Here is a 17,103-nt window from a genome sequence, read left to right as displayed (position 1 = left end):
TAAGGGCTTTCTTTTCTCTGTCCCAATGTTTATATGGTCTGTTAAACCGAAATTTGCAAATTAGCATATTTTGAAAGAGAAACAACAAGGCACAGGAAAGATAGCCAATTATTGTGTTGGGGGTTATGTTGAAAAGCTGAATGTTTTTATACATCTTCCTGATTTTGTATCACTAAAGTGTGAAAAAGATTTCTCACTATCCCCCTACCACCCACATCAGTAAAAGAGCTGCTGGAGATGTAGCTGCCCTGTTCTTATATTTCATCTGTGAATTAGAGATTTTAGCAACCATTGTCAGCTTTAAACAGTGTTGACAGAACCAGGGCTTATCACAATTGGGTGTCTTTTCTTTCCCTTCCATGTTGTGTAGCTTTACTCCTTTCTCCTTAGCTTCTACTCCCTAGGATTCTTTAGGCTTTGTGGTGGAATTATAATCATGCTTTATATTTGGAAGGGATTTTTCAGCTTTTTAAAAAAAAATTCATATTGCCATAGTTAATCCTCAACAACTCTCAGGCCAGGTATTACCATCAGTGTTTATATTATAAATAAGGAAGCTAATGTCCATCTAGTGACAGAACTGGAACTGAAGTGAGGTCTTGTATTTCTTGGGCCAGTATCTATTCTGCTGTCTTATGCCACCTTCCTTCAGGTATTTGTGAGTTACAGTAGTAGCAAAGATTTGTCAAATCTAGTGTAAAGGTCAGCCAGTGGCTTAGAAACCTGAATATCTTCTATTTTTCAAACACCTTATTCCATAGCTGTGTGTCCTACTGACTGAAAAAGTAAACACTTCTGTTAGGAAGTTTCAGATATGATAGTTTAGATTAATTATATTTTTCTTTTCCTAACTGAATTTGGCCCTCACTGAAATGAATTTGGTTTTTCCTTCTTAGTACCATCACCCCTGTGGTGGGTAAGAAGAGAAAGCGTAATACCTCATCTGATAATTCAGATGTAGAAGTCATGCCTGCCCAGTCACCCCGGGAAGATGAAGAAAGCAGCATTCAGGTAAAAGGATCCTGAAAGAAATTAGAAAAATCAAGTTTAATTCTGACAGACAAACCAGGAATAGATACAAGAAACTATAAGGCTATGCACATTTCAAGACTTTTTCTAAAAGAAAGGTAGGGATAAAAGGTAAAAGCAATGAGACCTGGTCATGTGTCTTTTAAATTTGGGGGGTTTTCAGGCAAAAAGCATATTACTGTACAATACTAATGCTATACAATAGCAATCGTCATTTTCTGAAATCCCAGTGTTTCAAAAACTAAGCAAGTATGAAATTATACTGCATGGTTGTTTTTATGGCTGTGTCAGTACTTTGGTTTCTCTTAGAACTGTCCATCTGTCCTTTTGCTTTACCTTTTCTACACTTCAGGGTTCTGACTCTGTGAACTGAGTGCTTAGGCACATTGTTTTTTCCAACCTTTTGAAGATGAGAAACATTGGAAGAGAATAAAAGAAGCTGGACCAGAAGTTTAGTCCTCTGTCTCTGATTGTTGCTTTAAGGCGTCACCTTTGGCTCTGGTTTCCAACCACACAAAGAACCTGGTATTAAGATTCAGGAGACCCATGATACTTCTAAGTAGCACTATGAGCCTGACCAATTTACTTAGCTACTGTGTCTGAATTTTTCCTTGGTAAATGGAGGCTTGTACTTCACAAACCTTAAGTGCTTCTCTAGCTGTTAATACTTAGAAATGCATTCCCTCTTTCTTGATACGCGTTCAGTACATTGGCAAACTGATACTCGGATTTTTCTGGAGAAATTAGCATGTGAGAATAGCCAAGATACAATTGAAAATGAGGCAAAAATTAGATTTAACAGACATTATAGTATGAAATAATAATTACTAGGAGTTTGGAATTCGAGAAGAAATAACGTTAGTACCAATAATAGATTCAAATAGTTATGAGAATTTAGTATGTGAATTAAAATGCCATTTTAAATCAATGGAAAGAATATTCAAGAAGTTAGGACAGCTGGCTACCCACTTAGAAAAAAAACCTCTGGATTTCTTGTGTCACTCCTTACACAAATATTAGTTTAATCGAAGATCCAAATGTAAATCTTGAAATCATGAACTTCCTATAAAACATGTATGGATTTTTAAAATAATTATCAGGTAGGTTAGATCTTTCTAAGAGGGTATTAAAATTTGGAATTCATAAATGGAACAATTGATACATTTGACTATACAAAAATTCTGCACGTATAACAGAAAATCTACAAATAACATAATGGTTAAGAGCTTAAACTCTGAAGCAAGAATTCCTTGGTTCTCCACTCTACTATTTACTAATGTTGTCACTTCAGGCAAGTTTATTTAACCTCTTGGTGCCCCAGTTTCCTTATCTCTCAAATGCAGATAATAATGCCTACCAAGTAGGGTGATTAGGACGATTAAATGGAAGCATTTATTAAACACATAGAACAGTACTTAGCTCATGGTAAGTGAGTATAGAAAGAGTTTTATATGTGTATGTTAAATGAAATAAAGGGTTAAATTGTTAAATAATCAAAAGACAAACTGAAGGCAAATCTTTGTAATACAAGAAATACAAATTTTAAAAGGTGATGTATTAGTTTGCTAGGGTTGCTTGCCATAATAAAATGCCACAGACTGTGGCTTAAACAGCAGAAATTTATCTTCTCACAATTCTGAAAACTAGAAGTCCAAGATCAGGGGGACAGCAGATTTGGTTACCTCAGACCTCTGCCCTTGGCTTGTAGATGGCTGCTTTCTTACTATGGCGTTACATTGGTGTTTTCTCAGTGCAAACATCCCTAGTGTCTTTCTATGTGTCCAAATGTCCTCTTATAAGGATACCATTCAAGTTGAAATAGGGCTCACCCTACCAGCCTCATTTTAACTCCATCACCTCTCTAATGCTCTGTCTCCAAATACAGTCACATTCTGAAGTACTAGGGATTAGGGTTTCAACATAAGAACTTGGGGCGGGGGGGGGGGGTTGGGGCACCTGAGTGGCTCAGTTGGTTAAGTGTCTGCCTTCAGCTCAGGTCATGATCCCAGGTCCTGCAACCAAGCCCATTGTTAGGTTCCCTGCCCAGCGGGGAGTCAGCTTCTCCTCCCTGGATCCCCCACCCAGTGTGTGCATGCTCTCTCTCTCTCTCTCTCTCTCACTCTTAAATAAATAAAATCTTTAAAAAATAATAATTTTAGGGGGCATAAGTCAGCCCATAAAAAGTGGTAATGCCAGTGTTGACAGTGGAGTTAAGGAACCAGATCTTTCACCCAGTTGATGGGAACATTGAGGCAATCTTTTTGGCAAGTTAGTATTTCAATATGTAATAAAATTTTAAATATCAATACCCTTGGACTTAGTGATTCTGCACATAGGGAACTCTCAAAAGTATGAAATGATGCAAATGTATTGCAGCAATATTTGCAATAGCAAAATTCTGAAAATCCACAGGATAGAAAACTGCATGGCAGTTAAAAAGAACAAAGTAGAGGGGTGCCTAGCTGGCTCAGTCAGTAGAGGATGCAACTGTTGGATCTTGGGATTGTGAGATCAAGCTCCACATTGGATGTAGAAATTACTTAAAAACAAACTAATAATAATAAAAAAATAAATAACTGCAAATCCGTTCTCCTATTGATGGACATTTGGGTTGTTTCAAATTTGGCCCTATTATGAACAGCTGCAGTGAACAGTCTTAGTAGTACTTCATGGGCACAGATTTTCATTTCTCCTAGCTAAATCTAAGGAATAGGATTGATAGACTATAGGGTAGTTGCACATATAAACATTATAACTCTGTAAGAATCTGCCAACTTCCAAAGTGATTGTGTCATTTTACGTTTTCGCCAGTAATGAGAGTTCCAGTTCCACATCTTCAGTATTTGGGGTTATCAACGACCCCATTTTTTCAAAATAATTCTGTAGTATTCCATATTTAGACTATACTGTTATTTATTTATTTATATATATATACCATACTGTTTTTAACCAGTCCTCCATTAATGGGCATTTAGGTTTTCTCTGGTCTTCTGCCACTACAGGTAATGAATGCTACAAAGATTTGTATACATGTGCAAATTTATCTGTAGGATATCTTTGAAGTGGAATTTCTGGACCCAAAGGGTATCGTCAGATTTTCTTTTATGGAGGTTATGCCAGTTTGTACTCTGAACAACAATGTATAAGTTCCTCTTTCAATATATGATCAACTTTCTGATTTTTACCAGTCTGTTAGGTGTGTGTGGGGGGAGTTATTTCAGTTTATTTTTCATTTGCAGTTGTAATTATTTACTGTATTATGAATGTGAGTGTCTTTTTACATTTAAAGCCAGTTTTCTTCCCTAAGTGTTAAGTGTCTATTCATGTTATTTGCCCATCTTTTTGACATGTTATGAAGCTTTTTCTTAGTTATTCAAAATAATCCTATGCTTAGGAAATGGATCATTTGGTGTTTTCCTCCTCAGTTTATTATTTGTCTCAACTTTTTTATGATATAGTCTCTCAAATTTTTTGCAAGGTAAAATTGGTCAATTTCCTTTCCTACTATTAGATTATAAAAAATACTTCCATGCTTGCTATCGGAAAAATGTTATATCTTTTTTAAGATTTTTGAAATCTTTTATGTAATTTAGTTTCTGTCAGCCTCTATGTGCCTAGCCATTTGTTTCCAATCCCATTTATAGAATAATCTACTTTTTCTTCACTGGTTAGAAGTGCTATTTTTACCATGTTCTATATCCACATAAGTATTTTAGTCTATATTTGGACATTATTTCATTGACCTGTTTATCTTTTCTTGGAGAAGTACCAATCTTTGTTAATTAGTGTAGATCTTTAGGGTCCTAATACCTAGTAAGGCCAAGCACAATTTTCCTATTTTTCTTGTTTTTGTTTTTGTTTTTTTTTAAAGATTTATTTATTTATTTATGATAGACACAGAGAGAGAGAAAGAGAGGCAGAGACACAGGCAGAGGGAGAAGCAGGCTCCACGCAGGGAGCCCGATGTGGGACTCAATCCCAAGACTCCAGGATCACGCTCTGGGCCAAAGGCAGGTGCCAAACCGCTGAGCCACCCAGGGATCCCTTTCTTGGTTATTCTTAAATGTTTATTTCTCTCTTTGATTTTTGGGATTAGCTTATCTAATTAAAAAGTTAATTTTCTTTTGTCATATTTATGTAAGGTATATAATTAGAACTAAGTCTTCTTTTTTTGTTGTTTTAAAGATATTTTTTTAAAAATCTTTTATTTATTTATTCATGAGAGACACAGAGAGAAAGAAAGAGGCAGAGACACCAGCAGAGAGAGAAGCAGGCCCCGTTCAGGTAGCCTGACATGAGACTCGATCCCAGGTCTCCAGGATCACTCCCTGGGCTGAAGGTGGCACTAAACCGCTGAGCCACCCGGGCTGCCCCTAGAACTAAGTCTTCTTATTGCAAAACAATGTATTTTATTATTTAGTCAAGTCTTCTTTAAGTCCTTCTGGAGTGTTTTAAAGTTTTCTTCATATAGATTTTATATATTTCTTACTAAATTTAATTCTTTAGATAAGTGATCTTTTTGTTTTCATATATAGAATCTTTCATTATATTTTATGACTCAGTCTACATATGAACAGTTTTTTTTTTAAGATTTTATTTATTTGACAGAGAGTGAGAGAGCACAAGAAGGGGGAGCAGCAGAGGGAGAGGTAGAAGCAGATGCCCCGTACAGCAGGGAGCCAGATAAGGGGCTGGTTCCCAGGATCCTGGGATCATGATCTGAACTGAGGGCAGACCCTCAACAAACTGAGCCACCCAGGCAACCTAAGAATGCTATTTTTAACAATTGATTTTATGCCAGGGAAGTGTGCTTAATTTCAATAGTTCTGTGTCTAGTAATTCATTTAATTTGTTTGGGTTTCACAGGGATATAATCATGATTGAAAAACAATTTTATCTCCCTATCCTTCCCAGTTTTGTATCATGAGCTGCAAAGTAGTCCTTAAATTACTTAGTTAAAAAATATTTTACTTGGGATGCCTGGGTGGCTCAGTTGGTTGAGCTTCTGATTCTTGGTTTTGGCTCAGGTCATGATCTCGGGGTTGTGAGATTGAGCCCCAAGTCCAGCTCTGTGCTCACTGTGGAGTATGCTTGACATTTTCTCCTTCTCCTTCTGCCCCTCCTCCCACTGGTGTGCACACATGTACACACACTCACGTGCTTTCTCTCTCTCTAAATTAAATAAAACCTTAAAAAAAATGTTTACTCAACCACTTGAAAGAATAATGTAAATCTAAAATGTCTTGATACGGAAAACCTAAGAAGTATTGTTAATAAAAATAAGTAAGTAGCAGAACAATACTGTAATCATATAGTATGATTCTATTTATTAAAACAAAGAAAACTTTAGAACTAAAACAAAAAACCAAAGTTAGTAACAAAACATCTACACCCTTGAACTTATGGAAAGCACATTGCACCCTGCAGGTTGAGTCCTATTTCATTTTACCAGAGCTTCTTCACAGTAGTACCCGGGTTGCTTTCAGCTGGGTTCTGGTTCTTGATAAAAACAATTCAGCAAGTTAATATGTATTTGGTACATAAAGTAAATTATATGGCTTGATATTGCATAATTTGATAAATAAGCTCTTTATCTTTCTGGCTTGATTTTTCATAGAGATTTTGGAGTAAAATCTAAGTATGTGACTATAGGCAAATAGTTTTGAAGGTTTTCTCTCTGAGAGACCTACACAGTCCTTTACCATTCTTGCCTCTACAGAAAAGACGCTCAAACCGCCAAGTTAAGCGAAAAAAATATACAGAGGATCTGGATATAAAGATCACAGATGATGAAGAAGAAGAAGAAGTGGATGTAACTGGTCCAATAAAAACTGAGCCTATCCTCCCTGAACCAGTGCAGGAACCAGATGGCGAGACTCTGCCTTCCATGCAGTTCTTTGTGGTAAGCTGAGAACTTAAGCAGTATGAGTGGTTGTTCTGCTCCTCGCAGTCTGTGTTGACTGACTGCATTTTTTGCTACAGGAGAATCCCAGTGAAGAAGATGCAGCCATAGTAGACAAAGTGCTTTCTATGCGGATTGTGAAGAAGGAGGTGAGGCTATAACCTTTAATGTCAGCCCATAATGCTGCATTCACTCTATTTAATAAACATCTTTGGATGTTAGGATAGATTACTACAGTGTAATCATGAGATGGTGGAGGAAGTTAGCTAGAAATAGGAACTGTCTTACTGTCTCTTGTTTTGCTTATTGGTTTAAAATAGATAAAGGCTTATTTTCTACAGCCATCAGATCTCTTATTTCGGAGTACTAGATTAGTTCTTTAACCCCTCAGTGATATATTCTAGGGACATTGGTATGAAGCTCTGCCATGAATAGTGAAAATTAAAGGTTCTTCCTTTGACAGATAAGGTTATTAATAACTATAATTTCTTTCTTCTCAGCTTCCTTCTGGACAGTATACTGAGGCAGAAGAATTCTTTGTCAAGTACAAGAACTAGTATGTGATCTGTGCAAAAAGCTTTTCACCCTAAATTCCACAGGGTTGTAAAAAGTTCTCCTGTATAGTCTATCCCGGGTGGGAATGTATCCCCTTTTAATAGTCTCCTAGCCCAAATTGTTGTTTTCATTGAGGAAAATGTCTATTCAAAGAAAAGTTTAGGAATTGGCATGACTCTTCTATTTCCCAGCAGGAAGGTGGGGTAAGGGGTGGTTCCTGATAAAATCCCTTGTGATGTTCTCTATACCTTAGTCTAATGTTAAGACTTTGCTACTCAGAATGTGGTCAGTGAACCAACAGAATTAGTGTCATTTGGGTGCTTGTTAGAAATGTGAACTTTCATTCCTGCCCCAGATCAGGTGTTTGTATCCAAAATCAAGCTTAAGAAACACTAACCTAGGAATCTGTCTCCCCGCTTAAGTATGTTGTACTCATTTTGCCTACTTCTGGCTATCCCCAAATCTAGCCTACCAGTTCTTTTTCTCACACCATGACTGGCTATTTCCATCCCCTTCAGCTCCTATCTACACTGTGAATGGGCCACCATCTCCCAACTAGAGAAGGATAAAAGGATCCATCAAAAACTAAAGCGCTTCAAAACCAAAATGGCTCAGATGAGACACTTCTTCCACGAGGTAATTAGGAATAGGTATCGCCTATCATTTATTTCATAGAAGCATAAATTTACTGGGGTTATCCATCTTGACTGATTATTCAAGATTTGTAATTGGGACACCTGGGTGGCTGGCTAGTGGTTGAGCCTCTGTCTTCGGCTCAGGGCATGATCTCAGAATCCGGGATCGAGTCCCACATCAGGCTCCCTGCAGGGAGCCTGCTTCTACCTCTGCCTGTGTCTCTGCCTCTCTCTGTGTCTCTCTCACGAATAAATAAATCTTAAAAAAAAAAAAAGATTAGTAATTGCTTTGCATATATGGGTATGAAGTCTTAATTTTGATCACTGGACTTTCCTTACTTAATTACCCATGCTTTCGTTTTAGCAGGTCTAAATGTGGTCTTTTTATAAGTTATTAGGATATTTTGGTATTGACTTGCTCAGTGTTCATGGAAATATTTTCAAGATGGATTTTTAAACTGACCACTGATCCACTTGAGGCTTTCTTCTAATGTTAGTCTGTAGCAGTTGGTGGTATCTGTAGGTATAAGCTATCGTATTGTTAGGAAAAAACATTTATTTTCAAAAATTTCTAATCTAGTATAACAAGAGATGGTGATAAAGGAGTGTTAATTTCCCAAATCCATTTTTGCTACTGATTAAACACTAGGGCATGCATAAAGGTCTCTTGAGCCATATTTTAACTGTCCATTTTGCTTTGAAGGCTTTGTGCACATATATGTCTTTGCCAAACTGGGATTTTTCATCTTTATTATAATATAAAACTGGGTGCCTTGAGAAGACAGATTGTTTTTCAAAGTTTGTTAGAGCTAAAGGGGAAAAGGTACAGTAAGAAAGATTGAGGGAAGGAAGGAACTAAATGCATAGTTTTAGCAAAAAACTGGAGAGGGCAAGTAGGACTATGTAGTTTTATAATTTTCTTTTTATATGAAAATAATCGGGTTGTATTTTTTCATCTATGTTCTTTTAAAGCATAATTTGTGAAATGTACAATGAAACTGTAATCTCCTTCCAGCTGATATTTTAGATGTATAATTCATGACTGTTGAACCAATCTTTGCTAACTCGTGCCAATTAAATCTCCATATATAGGTAGACCATTTAACCAAATCATTCATTTATTCATCCTTTATTATGTACTAGTCTCTATGGAGAACAAACCAGACATGGTCTGTGTTCTCATGCAGCTCACTGTCTAATTGAAGAGAGAAATATTAAAAAGTAATTCAAATTGTGATAAGTGCCTAAAAAGAAAGAGCACAAGGGGGAGGGGAAGGAAACACGTACTTTGGATAATTAGGGAAGACTTCTCTGAGAATTGAATTATGAATAGGAGGAAGGCCATGAACTCATGTAAATAATACCACTGACATGGGGGACAGTATATATGAAGGCCCTGAGACAAGCTGAGGAACTGAAAGACAGTGCAGTTGATGAACAAAAGAGAGTGAATGGTCCAAAATGATATCAGAAATTTAGGCAAGCAGGTGCATACAGACCTTTTAAGTAGTTGGGTTTTAGTTTTGTTTTTATTCTAGGTGCAAAGGAAAATGGTTACATTACCTAAAACAGTTCAAAAACATAATCCAGTGTTCACTTTTAAAAGATCACCTAGACTTTGGAGAATGGATTGAAGAAGAGGAAGCACAAAAGTATGATGAGCAGTAAGGAAGCAGTTGAAGATTTTTAAGTAGGAAATATTGTGGCTTAGAGTAGAGTGGTTTCAAGTGGATAGAATGGATGGATTAGAATTGACAGGACTTGGTGTGATGGCTTATATAAACAGGTTTGTGGTCCGAGCAAATGAGTTGAGATGGGATCATTTATTAAAGTGTGGAAAATGTTAAAAGCAGCCAATATGGGGAAAGTCAAGAATTTAGACTGTGTTAACTTTAAAATTCCTTAACACATCTCTAGCAAGCAGATACATATACAAATCTCGATTTTTCAGGCTGCAATTAAAATTTGGATTTTATCATATAAATAGTTATTAAAACCTTAATAATGGCTAAAGTCACAGTGGGGTGGGCAGGAATTTCTATACATTCTGATCTATATTTTCTTGTTAAAGTTCTTTAAAAAAAAAAAAAAATTCTTTCTATAATAGAATGGATATAAGCCCAGAACCAAGGCTTAAGGATTCTCCAAATTTAGAGGTCCAGGTGAAGGAGAAGAAACTGTATGCCAGAATGTCAGGAGAAAGATTAGGAAAAAGATAAATCACAAAAAATAAGGGGAAAAGATGTCTTAAGAAAGAAGAATGTTTTCCTTAAAGTTTCTTTGAGACCTTTCTTTGGAGCCTGGATTATTTATTTTCAGATACCACCCAAAGTTGGATACCAGTGACTTAGAAGAAAAATAACCAGCGAAGGTGATCAAGAGTTGACAAAAACCAAAATAAAGGGCGCAGGGCTACTGATGAGAGTATAGTGTATCAGAAAAGCCAAGGGAAGACAGTGCTTAAAGGAGAGAATTAGGAATTGTGGAATACTTTATACAGGTAAAGTGAGATGAAGACAGAAATGTTTCGTTATATTTGGCAATTTGGGATCATTAATGACCTTGACAAGAGTAGTTTAGTTGTGTGAAAGAAGTAGAAGGAAGAGTGGAATGGATGGACAGTGGAGGTGATGACATGGAGAGCTACCTTGTGTTTAAAACTGTTGGGGGCAGCCTTGGTGGCCCAGCGGTTTAGCACCGCCTTCAGCCTGGGGTGTGATCCTGGAGACCCGGGATCGAGTCCCATGTTGGTCTCCCTGCATGGAGCCTGCTTCTCCCTCTGCCTGTCTCTCTGCCTCTCTCTCCCTGTGTCTGTCATTTATAAATAAAATCTTTAAAAAAAAAACAAAAAACTGTTGGGACAGTTTGGGTATGAAAGCAGAACAGAAAAAGTAGTTGCAAGCAGATAAGAATAAAAGAGGTCTTTTTAAGATGTGAAATAGTAGAGTACGTTGGTGTGTTTATGGAAATTTCCAGTAGGGAGGGATTCCTAAGAAGATGAGAAGGGATGGAATCCAGAGCATGTATGGAGAGACTAGCCTCTGTTAGGAGACACTTGCTCTGGTAATAGTTGAGAAGATGGGTGCAGGCTTAGGTAAGTTTTTAGCATTTGGTATTGTAGAAATTGGGAACTCCCTGGTGAAGGTGTCTTTTAAAGAAAAAAAAAAATTTCGAAGTAAGATCATCACGTAAAGGTGGAGTGGAAGATTGGGTTTACTGGACAGTGGTCTTTTGATCTTATTGATTGTTTCATAACTCCTCTAGGATGAAGAGCCCTTCAATCCAGACTATGTAGAGGTGGATAGGATATTGGATGAGTCTCACAGTATTGACAAGGACAATGGAGAGGTGAGTTGGGAGCATGGAAGAACACTAAAGGTCTCATAGATTTCTACTGGTTTTCTTGCCTATCCTTTATTTTTCAGATATGGCTGAAAAATCCCTTGGACAAAAAGGTATTTTTAAGTTTTTCTGAGATCTCCTTAGAATGATATTGGGAAGATAAGGGAATAGGGAGAGAGGCTAAAAGGAAAGCTTCCCATAAAGTCAGACATCCTGGAGCTTCATTTATAAATACCAGGAGCTGTATTAACAAGTACTTCTTCACTTTGATCTTGTTTTCTTTTAGATTTTACATAGGAGACCCCGACATTCAGTTAAGGGTGATAGAAGGGGGGAGGCATAGGGATACTTCACAAATCTCCACATTTATAAATATAAAATGCCTGCACAGACTCCTAGCTTTCTCCATGTTGTTGAGAATTATTTTTTGGACTTACCATCAGTTAAATGCGTCTTTATCATTAAAACCAACCTATTGCATTTGACTGTACTTTTAAGCAGATTGTGAGATCCTATTCCCACAGTTTCAGATTCAGTTGGTCTCTGGGTAAGACCCAGAGATCTGTATTTTTAAGTTGGTTCTCCAAGGGATTCTTAGGCATAGCTTGATTTCAGAATCACTGCTAGCAGATTTTACACATGATAAAACACCTACTGATACAGCTTCATAAATCACTTTCATTTTCCAAATAAGAGTTGTGAAGATCTAAGCCATAGTGAATTCAACATGGCTCTTTTAAATTTATTTCAAACTTACTTAGACTGTGAACCATCATCATTCACTTTTTTTTTTTTTTTCACTTCAAGTAGCAGTTCTTGGTAGAGCCACATTTCATTAAGTGTTTGTCACCTCTGACGGTTGCTGCTTACCCAATAACCAATACAGAACACAACAGCCTTATTCAAATGTCATGCCAGGTGGTGAGCTAGGCTTACTTACAAGCTAAGTGGCACATTTCCATACATTATCCTTACAGGACCTAAGAATCCAAAGTCTTCCATCTGCAATTCCAAGTTTATTTTATAAGCCAATAGGGTCACTCAGAACCTTAGATGTCCAGGGCCTATTACAGTTCAGTGTCTGCAAATCTTGACAGGCATGCCTCAGATAACATATATTCTACTCTTTTGGGTTGGAGTGGGAGGAGTTACTGTTCATTGTTCATTAGCGGGAGTTGAGTGGGGAATGGACCAGTTATTAGAATGGACAGGTTAACTATTATTTAAATTCTTCTCATCATTTTCAGGATCTCGGCCTTTTCAGCCTTAAAAATCTTACGCTCTCTACCAGCATACTTTTTACTCTTCCAAAAATAATTGATCTTTGGACTGTTGGAAATGACAAGACAGACGGAATGTTTTAGTTTCTTGGTACTATAACTTGTGCTCCCAATATTGGATAACAACATTCTGTGTACCCATTTTTTTCCCTCCCCAAATAAGTTTAATTTGTCATCCTTTTACATGACCTAATACTGGTAATCATTATTATAAATAATAAAGTCCTTGGAAAAGTAAGTTATGATGCTGGAAATGCCTGTCCTGGACAAATGGCTTTATGTAGAAACTGACCTGAGTCATTATAATAAAGGAAAAAGTAAAGAGCAACTAGATTAATACTAGGGATTCCTTGATCTGTGATTCTGTCAAGGTGCTTATATCTTTAGATTTCTTTGGCTGTTTTAAGGGTATTCTATGAATTGATAATAGAGATTCTTGTTGACTATACTAGGCCCATCTAATCCTTCTTGTTTCATATAAAAGAAAAATAGAAATGCCATCAGTGCAGTGATCATCTTGAGTAGTGATAAGAGGACCCATTTTGTCACTGCGCCATCACTTGGAGCAGAACACCTCCATAGAACGCAGTACTCTAGCTGAAGCTTCAGCACTTTCCTCTCTTCCCTCTTGTTACCTGTCTTCAGTGACACCTCTCCTAGTTATCTCTTAGCTCACAGGGAAATCTCTTTATTACCATATGACTGCTCTTTGAAGTAGCATCTGCATTCACAGTTACAGAAGCTCAGCTTATGGGTTTAATCTGTTCCTCACTTAGAAAAATAGCCTGGCTTCTACTCTTCCACTGTATTAAATTTGGTGCAAGGGCGGCAGAACAGAGCAGAACCGTATCTTTTAGTTTCAACCTAATTCAACATAATAAAGGAAAATTTTTATTTTATTTTTTTGCATTTGCTTGGTTGATGAGCATGATGTTTTAGTGCTTAGTGTTCTAGAAACTATAGGGTAGAACTCTACCTTTTAGAACAAATTCTGATAAATTGCCTGGAAAAATGATCAAAGCCAGGAATAGTATACAGTGTCTCAGCAGATGAGCCTATGGTTGGTGTTTCCAGCCTGCCTTTTTTTTTTTAAAGCATTTTTTACGTATTAACACTCTGTGATCTGATTCTGTAGTCAAATCTTACCCTTTAAACATAGCAGAGAATACAGAATCTGTTTATTAAGGCTTTAGCTTCTTCTCTCCTAGCCTGTGATTTACTACCTGGTGAAATGGTGCTCTCTGCCTTATGAGGATAGTACATGGGAGCTGAAAGAGGATGTTGATGAGGGCAAGATTCGAGAATTTAAACGGATCCAGTCAAGGCACCCAGAACTCAAAAGAGTGGTAAGTACATTTGAATTTAGAGTATAAAGCCTGTGTAGGCAATGATTTAATTTTTTATTTGTAGAAGTTTATGTTGTTTAGCTTTTTATTATGGAAATTTTCAAGCGTATACAAAAGTAAAAGAAATAATGTATCAACCACCCAACTTTAACAATTGACACACAATCTTTTTTCATGTATTTCTCTATTTACTCATTTTCCTATTTACCAGATTAATTAATAAAGTAATTTTAAAAGATTTTATTTATTTGAGAGAGAGAGAGCAAGCACAAGTGGGTGCGGGAGGACAAAGGGAGAAGGAGAAGTGGACTCCCCACATCTCCCCAGAGCAGGGAGCATGACATGGGGTTCGATCCTGGGACCCTAGGATCATGACTTGAGCTGAATGCAGATGCTTAACTGACTGAGCCATGTAGTCACCACCACCCCCCCGCCCCATTTACCAGATGATTTTAAAGCAAATCCCAGATTCCTTTATTTCATCTGTAAATATTTCAGTGTCTATGTTTAAAGGTTAATACAATTTTTACACCTGAGAAAATTTAATCATTTCTAAGTATCATGAAATAGCCAATACTATATATATTTCCCTGATCATCTTCTAATTTTTGTTAAAGTGCTTGGATTTTGAATAAAGGTTTATATATTGCTGTCAGTTAATGTGTCTCAAATGACTCTTAATTTTAGTTTTCCCCTCCATCTCCTCTCTCTTCTTTACAATTTCTCTTGAAGAAATCAGGTGGTTTGTTCTCTAGAGTTTTCCATAGTCTGAAGTTTACCAATTGCATCCCCATTGGAACCTTCTAACATGTTCTCTGTCCCTTATATTTTACATAAATGGTTAGATACAGAACAGTGCTGTCCACTGGAACTTTTTAGCACTGTGCTAATACAGTAGCCACTAGCTACATTTCAAATGCTCAGTAGTCACGTGTGGCTAGTGGCAGATCTAAAACATCATCATAGACACAGTTCCATTAGCTACCACTCTCCTAAATAAAGACTTCATCAAATGGGGAAGGGAGACCACTAAATTTACTTCATGGGTGATTCTATCAGGTTTTCTTTTGTGATATAAGCCATTTATGATCCATTGCCTCAGCTTATTCCTATAAGGATCTCAAAGATGTTATTTTAATTGTATCGTGTCTTTATTTACTAGCCAGAATTTTCTATAAAAAGAAATATGGGGAAAAAAAAAACAAAAAACAAAAACAAAAAAAAAGAAATATGGGGATCCCTGGGTGGCGCAGCGGTTTAGCGCCTGCCTTTGGCCCAGGGCGCGATCCTGGAGACCCGGGATCGAATCCCATATCGGGCTCCTGGTTCATGGAGCCTGCTTCTCCCTCTGCCTGTGTCTCTGCCCCTCTCTCTCTCTCTCTGTGTGACTATCATAAATAAATAAAAATTAAAAAAAAAAAAAAGAAATATGATTCCCCTGCTATTTGGTTACTCTGAGGTACAGATGGTATAGGAAAGAAGGATAAATGCTTTTTTTCTCTCTTTATTCTCAGTTTTCAAAATAATGAAGTACTCTAGCATGCTCCAAAAGTGACCAGTGGGTTTTTCCTCTCTTGGTTTTCCTCTTTTTTTAGTTTTTTTTTTTTTTTAAAGTTTTTTTTTTTGTTTTTTTTTTATTTATGATAGTCACACACAGAGAGAGAGAGAGAGGCAGAGACACAGGCAGAGGGAGAAGCAGGCTCCATGCACCGGGAGCCCGACGTGGGATTCGATCCCGGGTCTCCAGGATCGCGCCCTGGGCCAAAGGCAGGCGCTAAACCGCTGCGCCACCCAGGGATCCCTTTTTTTAGTTTTTAAAACTTCATTTTAGTTTAAGCTTTATTATGAACTCATGAATTTGAATATATTTTAGACGTTTTCAACTCATGGTTTTGAATCAAAGTTTAACTACCAGAACTACCTAGTAAGTTTGCCTCGTTTTGTTAGTGGCTTCACCCCACTTACTCAGATTTTCTGTTTTGTAGAATCGTCCACAGGCAAGTGCCTGGAAGAAGTTGGAGCTGTCACATGAGTATAAAAACAGAAACCAGTTACGGGAATATCAGTTGGAAGGGGTCAACTGGCTGCTCTTTAATTGGTATAACAGGTACAGAAAAGAGTAGGCCCATGAAATGTAGGCTTGGTCTGGAATTACTTTATTTGTTCGCTGTTGAAACATTTCCTTTTTACATACTTTTTAAAAGATGGTATCTTTTGACATGCTTTTCTTTTTCCATGATGAATCTTCAGGCAGAACTGTATCCTGGCTGATGAGATGGGACTGGGCAAAACTATCCAGTCCATTGCCTTCTTGCAGGAGGTATATAATGTGGGCATCCATGGCCCCTTCCTGGTCATTGCCCCACTGTCCACAATTACTAACTGGGAGCGAGAATTCAATACATGGACAGAAATGAACACTATTGTATACCATGGCAGTCTGGCAAGCCGTCAGATGATTCAGCAATATGAAATGTACTGCAAAGATTCACGGGTGAGTTGTAGATCATGGGAATGTAATGGTTTAGAGAGGCCAAGGTATTTGATACTTTAGAGGCTTTTATATGAATAAAAGACTTTTATTGAGGTTTCCTATGGTGATTTATGGCATTTTGTCTAGGTTGCATGGGAAATTTTTTCTTTAACTTTTGCTCTTTTAATCCAGTGGACATTTTGATCCAGTGGAAGTTCTGACTTTATTTATGAACACGTGTGTTTTAAATAAAGGTTTCATCAAGTATTGAGGTGATGAAATTAAGCCATTTTCTCTCTTTTTGTTTACATCTACTAAAATTTACATCAAGATTAGTTCCTTTTTCTATACAAATTTAAAAATAAAAATTTGAATTATTCATTCTTTTAATCATATTTTGCTGCTTTTAATTTTGTTAAACTGATTTAATTCTGTCCATTTTTAGACAGGAACAGATACTACCTATTTCACTTTCAGTTTTGTCTTGTATATTTCAACAGTGCCCAAATTTGTGGATTTCATTGTTAACTAACAAAAAAAT

At 37.0% G+C, this 17,103-nt stretch overlaps 1 protein-coding gene across 10 annotated transcripts in view; it reads left to right on the top strand.

The window, feature by feature from the left end:
* The window catches only part of CHD8 (chromodomain helicase DNA binding protein 8), a 62,020-nt gene that overhangs the window by 24,925 nt on the left and 19,992 nt on the right, over positions 1-17,103 (top strand). For 8 of the 10 annotated variants that reach the window (XM_038558467.1, XM_038558470.1, XM_038558464.1 and 5 more), the window contains 10 exons: positions 897-1,011; positions 6,749-6,931; positions 7,012-7,080; positions 7,432-7,487; positions 8,005-8,122; positions 11,386-11,469; positions 11,547-11,576; positions 13,952-14,089; positions 16,075-16,196; positions 16,340-16,583. In XM_038558467.1, the coding sequence (XP_038414395.1) occupies positions 897-1,011; positions 6,749-6,931; positions 7,012-7,080; positions 7,432-7,487; positions 8,005-8,122; positions 11,386-11,469; positions 11,547-11,576; positions 13,952-14,089; positions 16,075-16,196; positions 16,340-16,583 (1,159 nt within the window). The remainder of the gene's footprint in view (positions 1-896; positions 1,012-6,748; positions 6,932-7,011; positions 7,081-7,431; positions 7,488-8,004; positions 8,123-11,385; positions 11,470-11,546; positions 11,577-13,951; positions 14,090-16,074; positions 16,197-16,339; positions 16,584-17,103) is intronic. The other 2 variants (XM_038558468.1, XM_038558469.1) reach the window with 1 other exon arrangement.

The sequence above is a fragment of the Canis lupus genome, chromosome 15 (genome assembly GCF_011100685.1).
Source record: "Canis lupus familiaris isolate Mischka breed German Shepherd chromosome 15, alternate assembly UU_Cfam_GSD_1.0, whole genome shotgun sequence".
NCBI lineage: Eukaryota > Metazoa > Chordata > Mammalia > Carnivora > Canidae > Canis > Canis lupus.
This window is presented reverse-complemented; position numbering and strand designations above follow the sequence as displayed.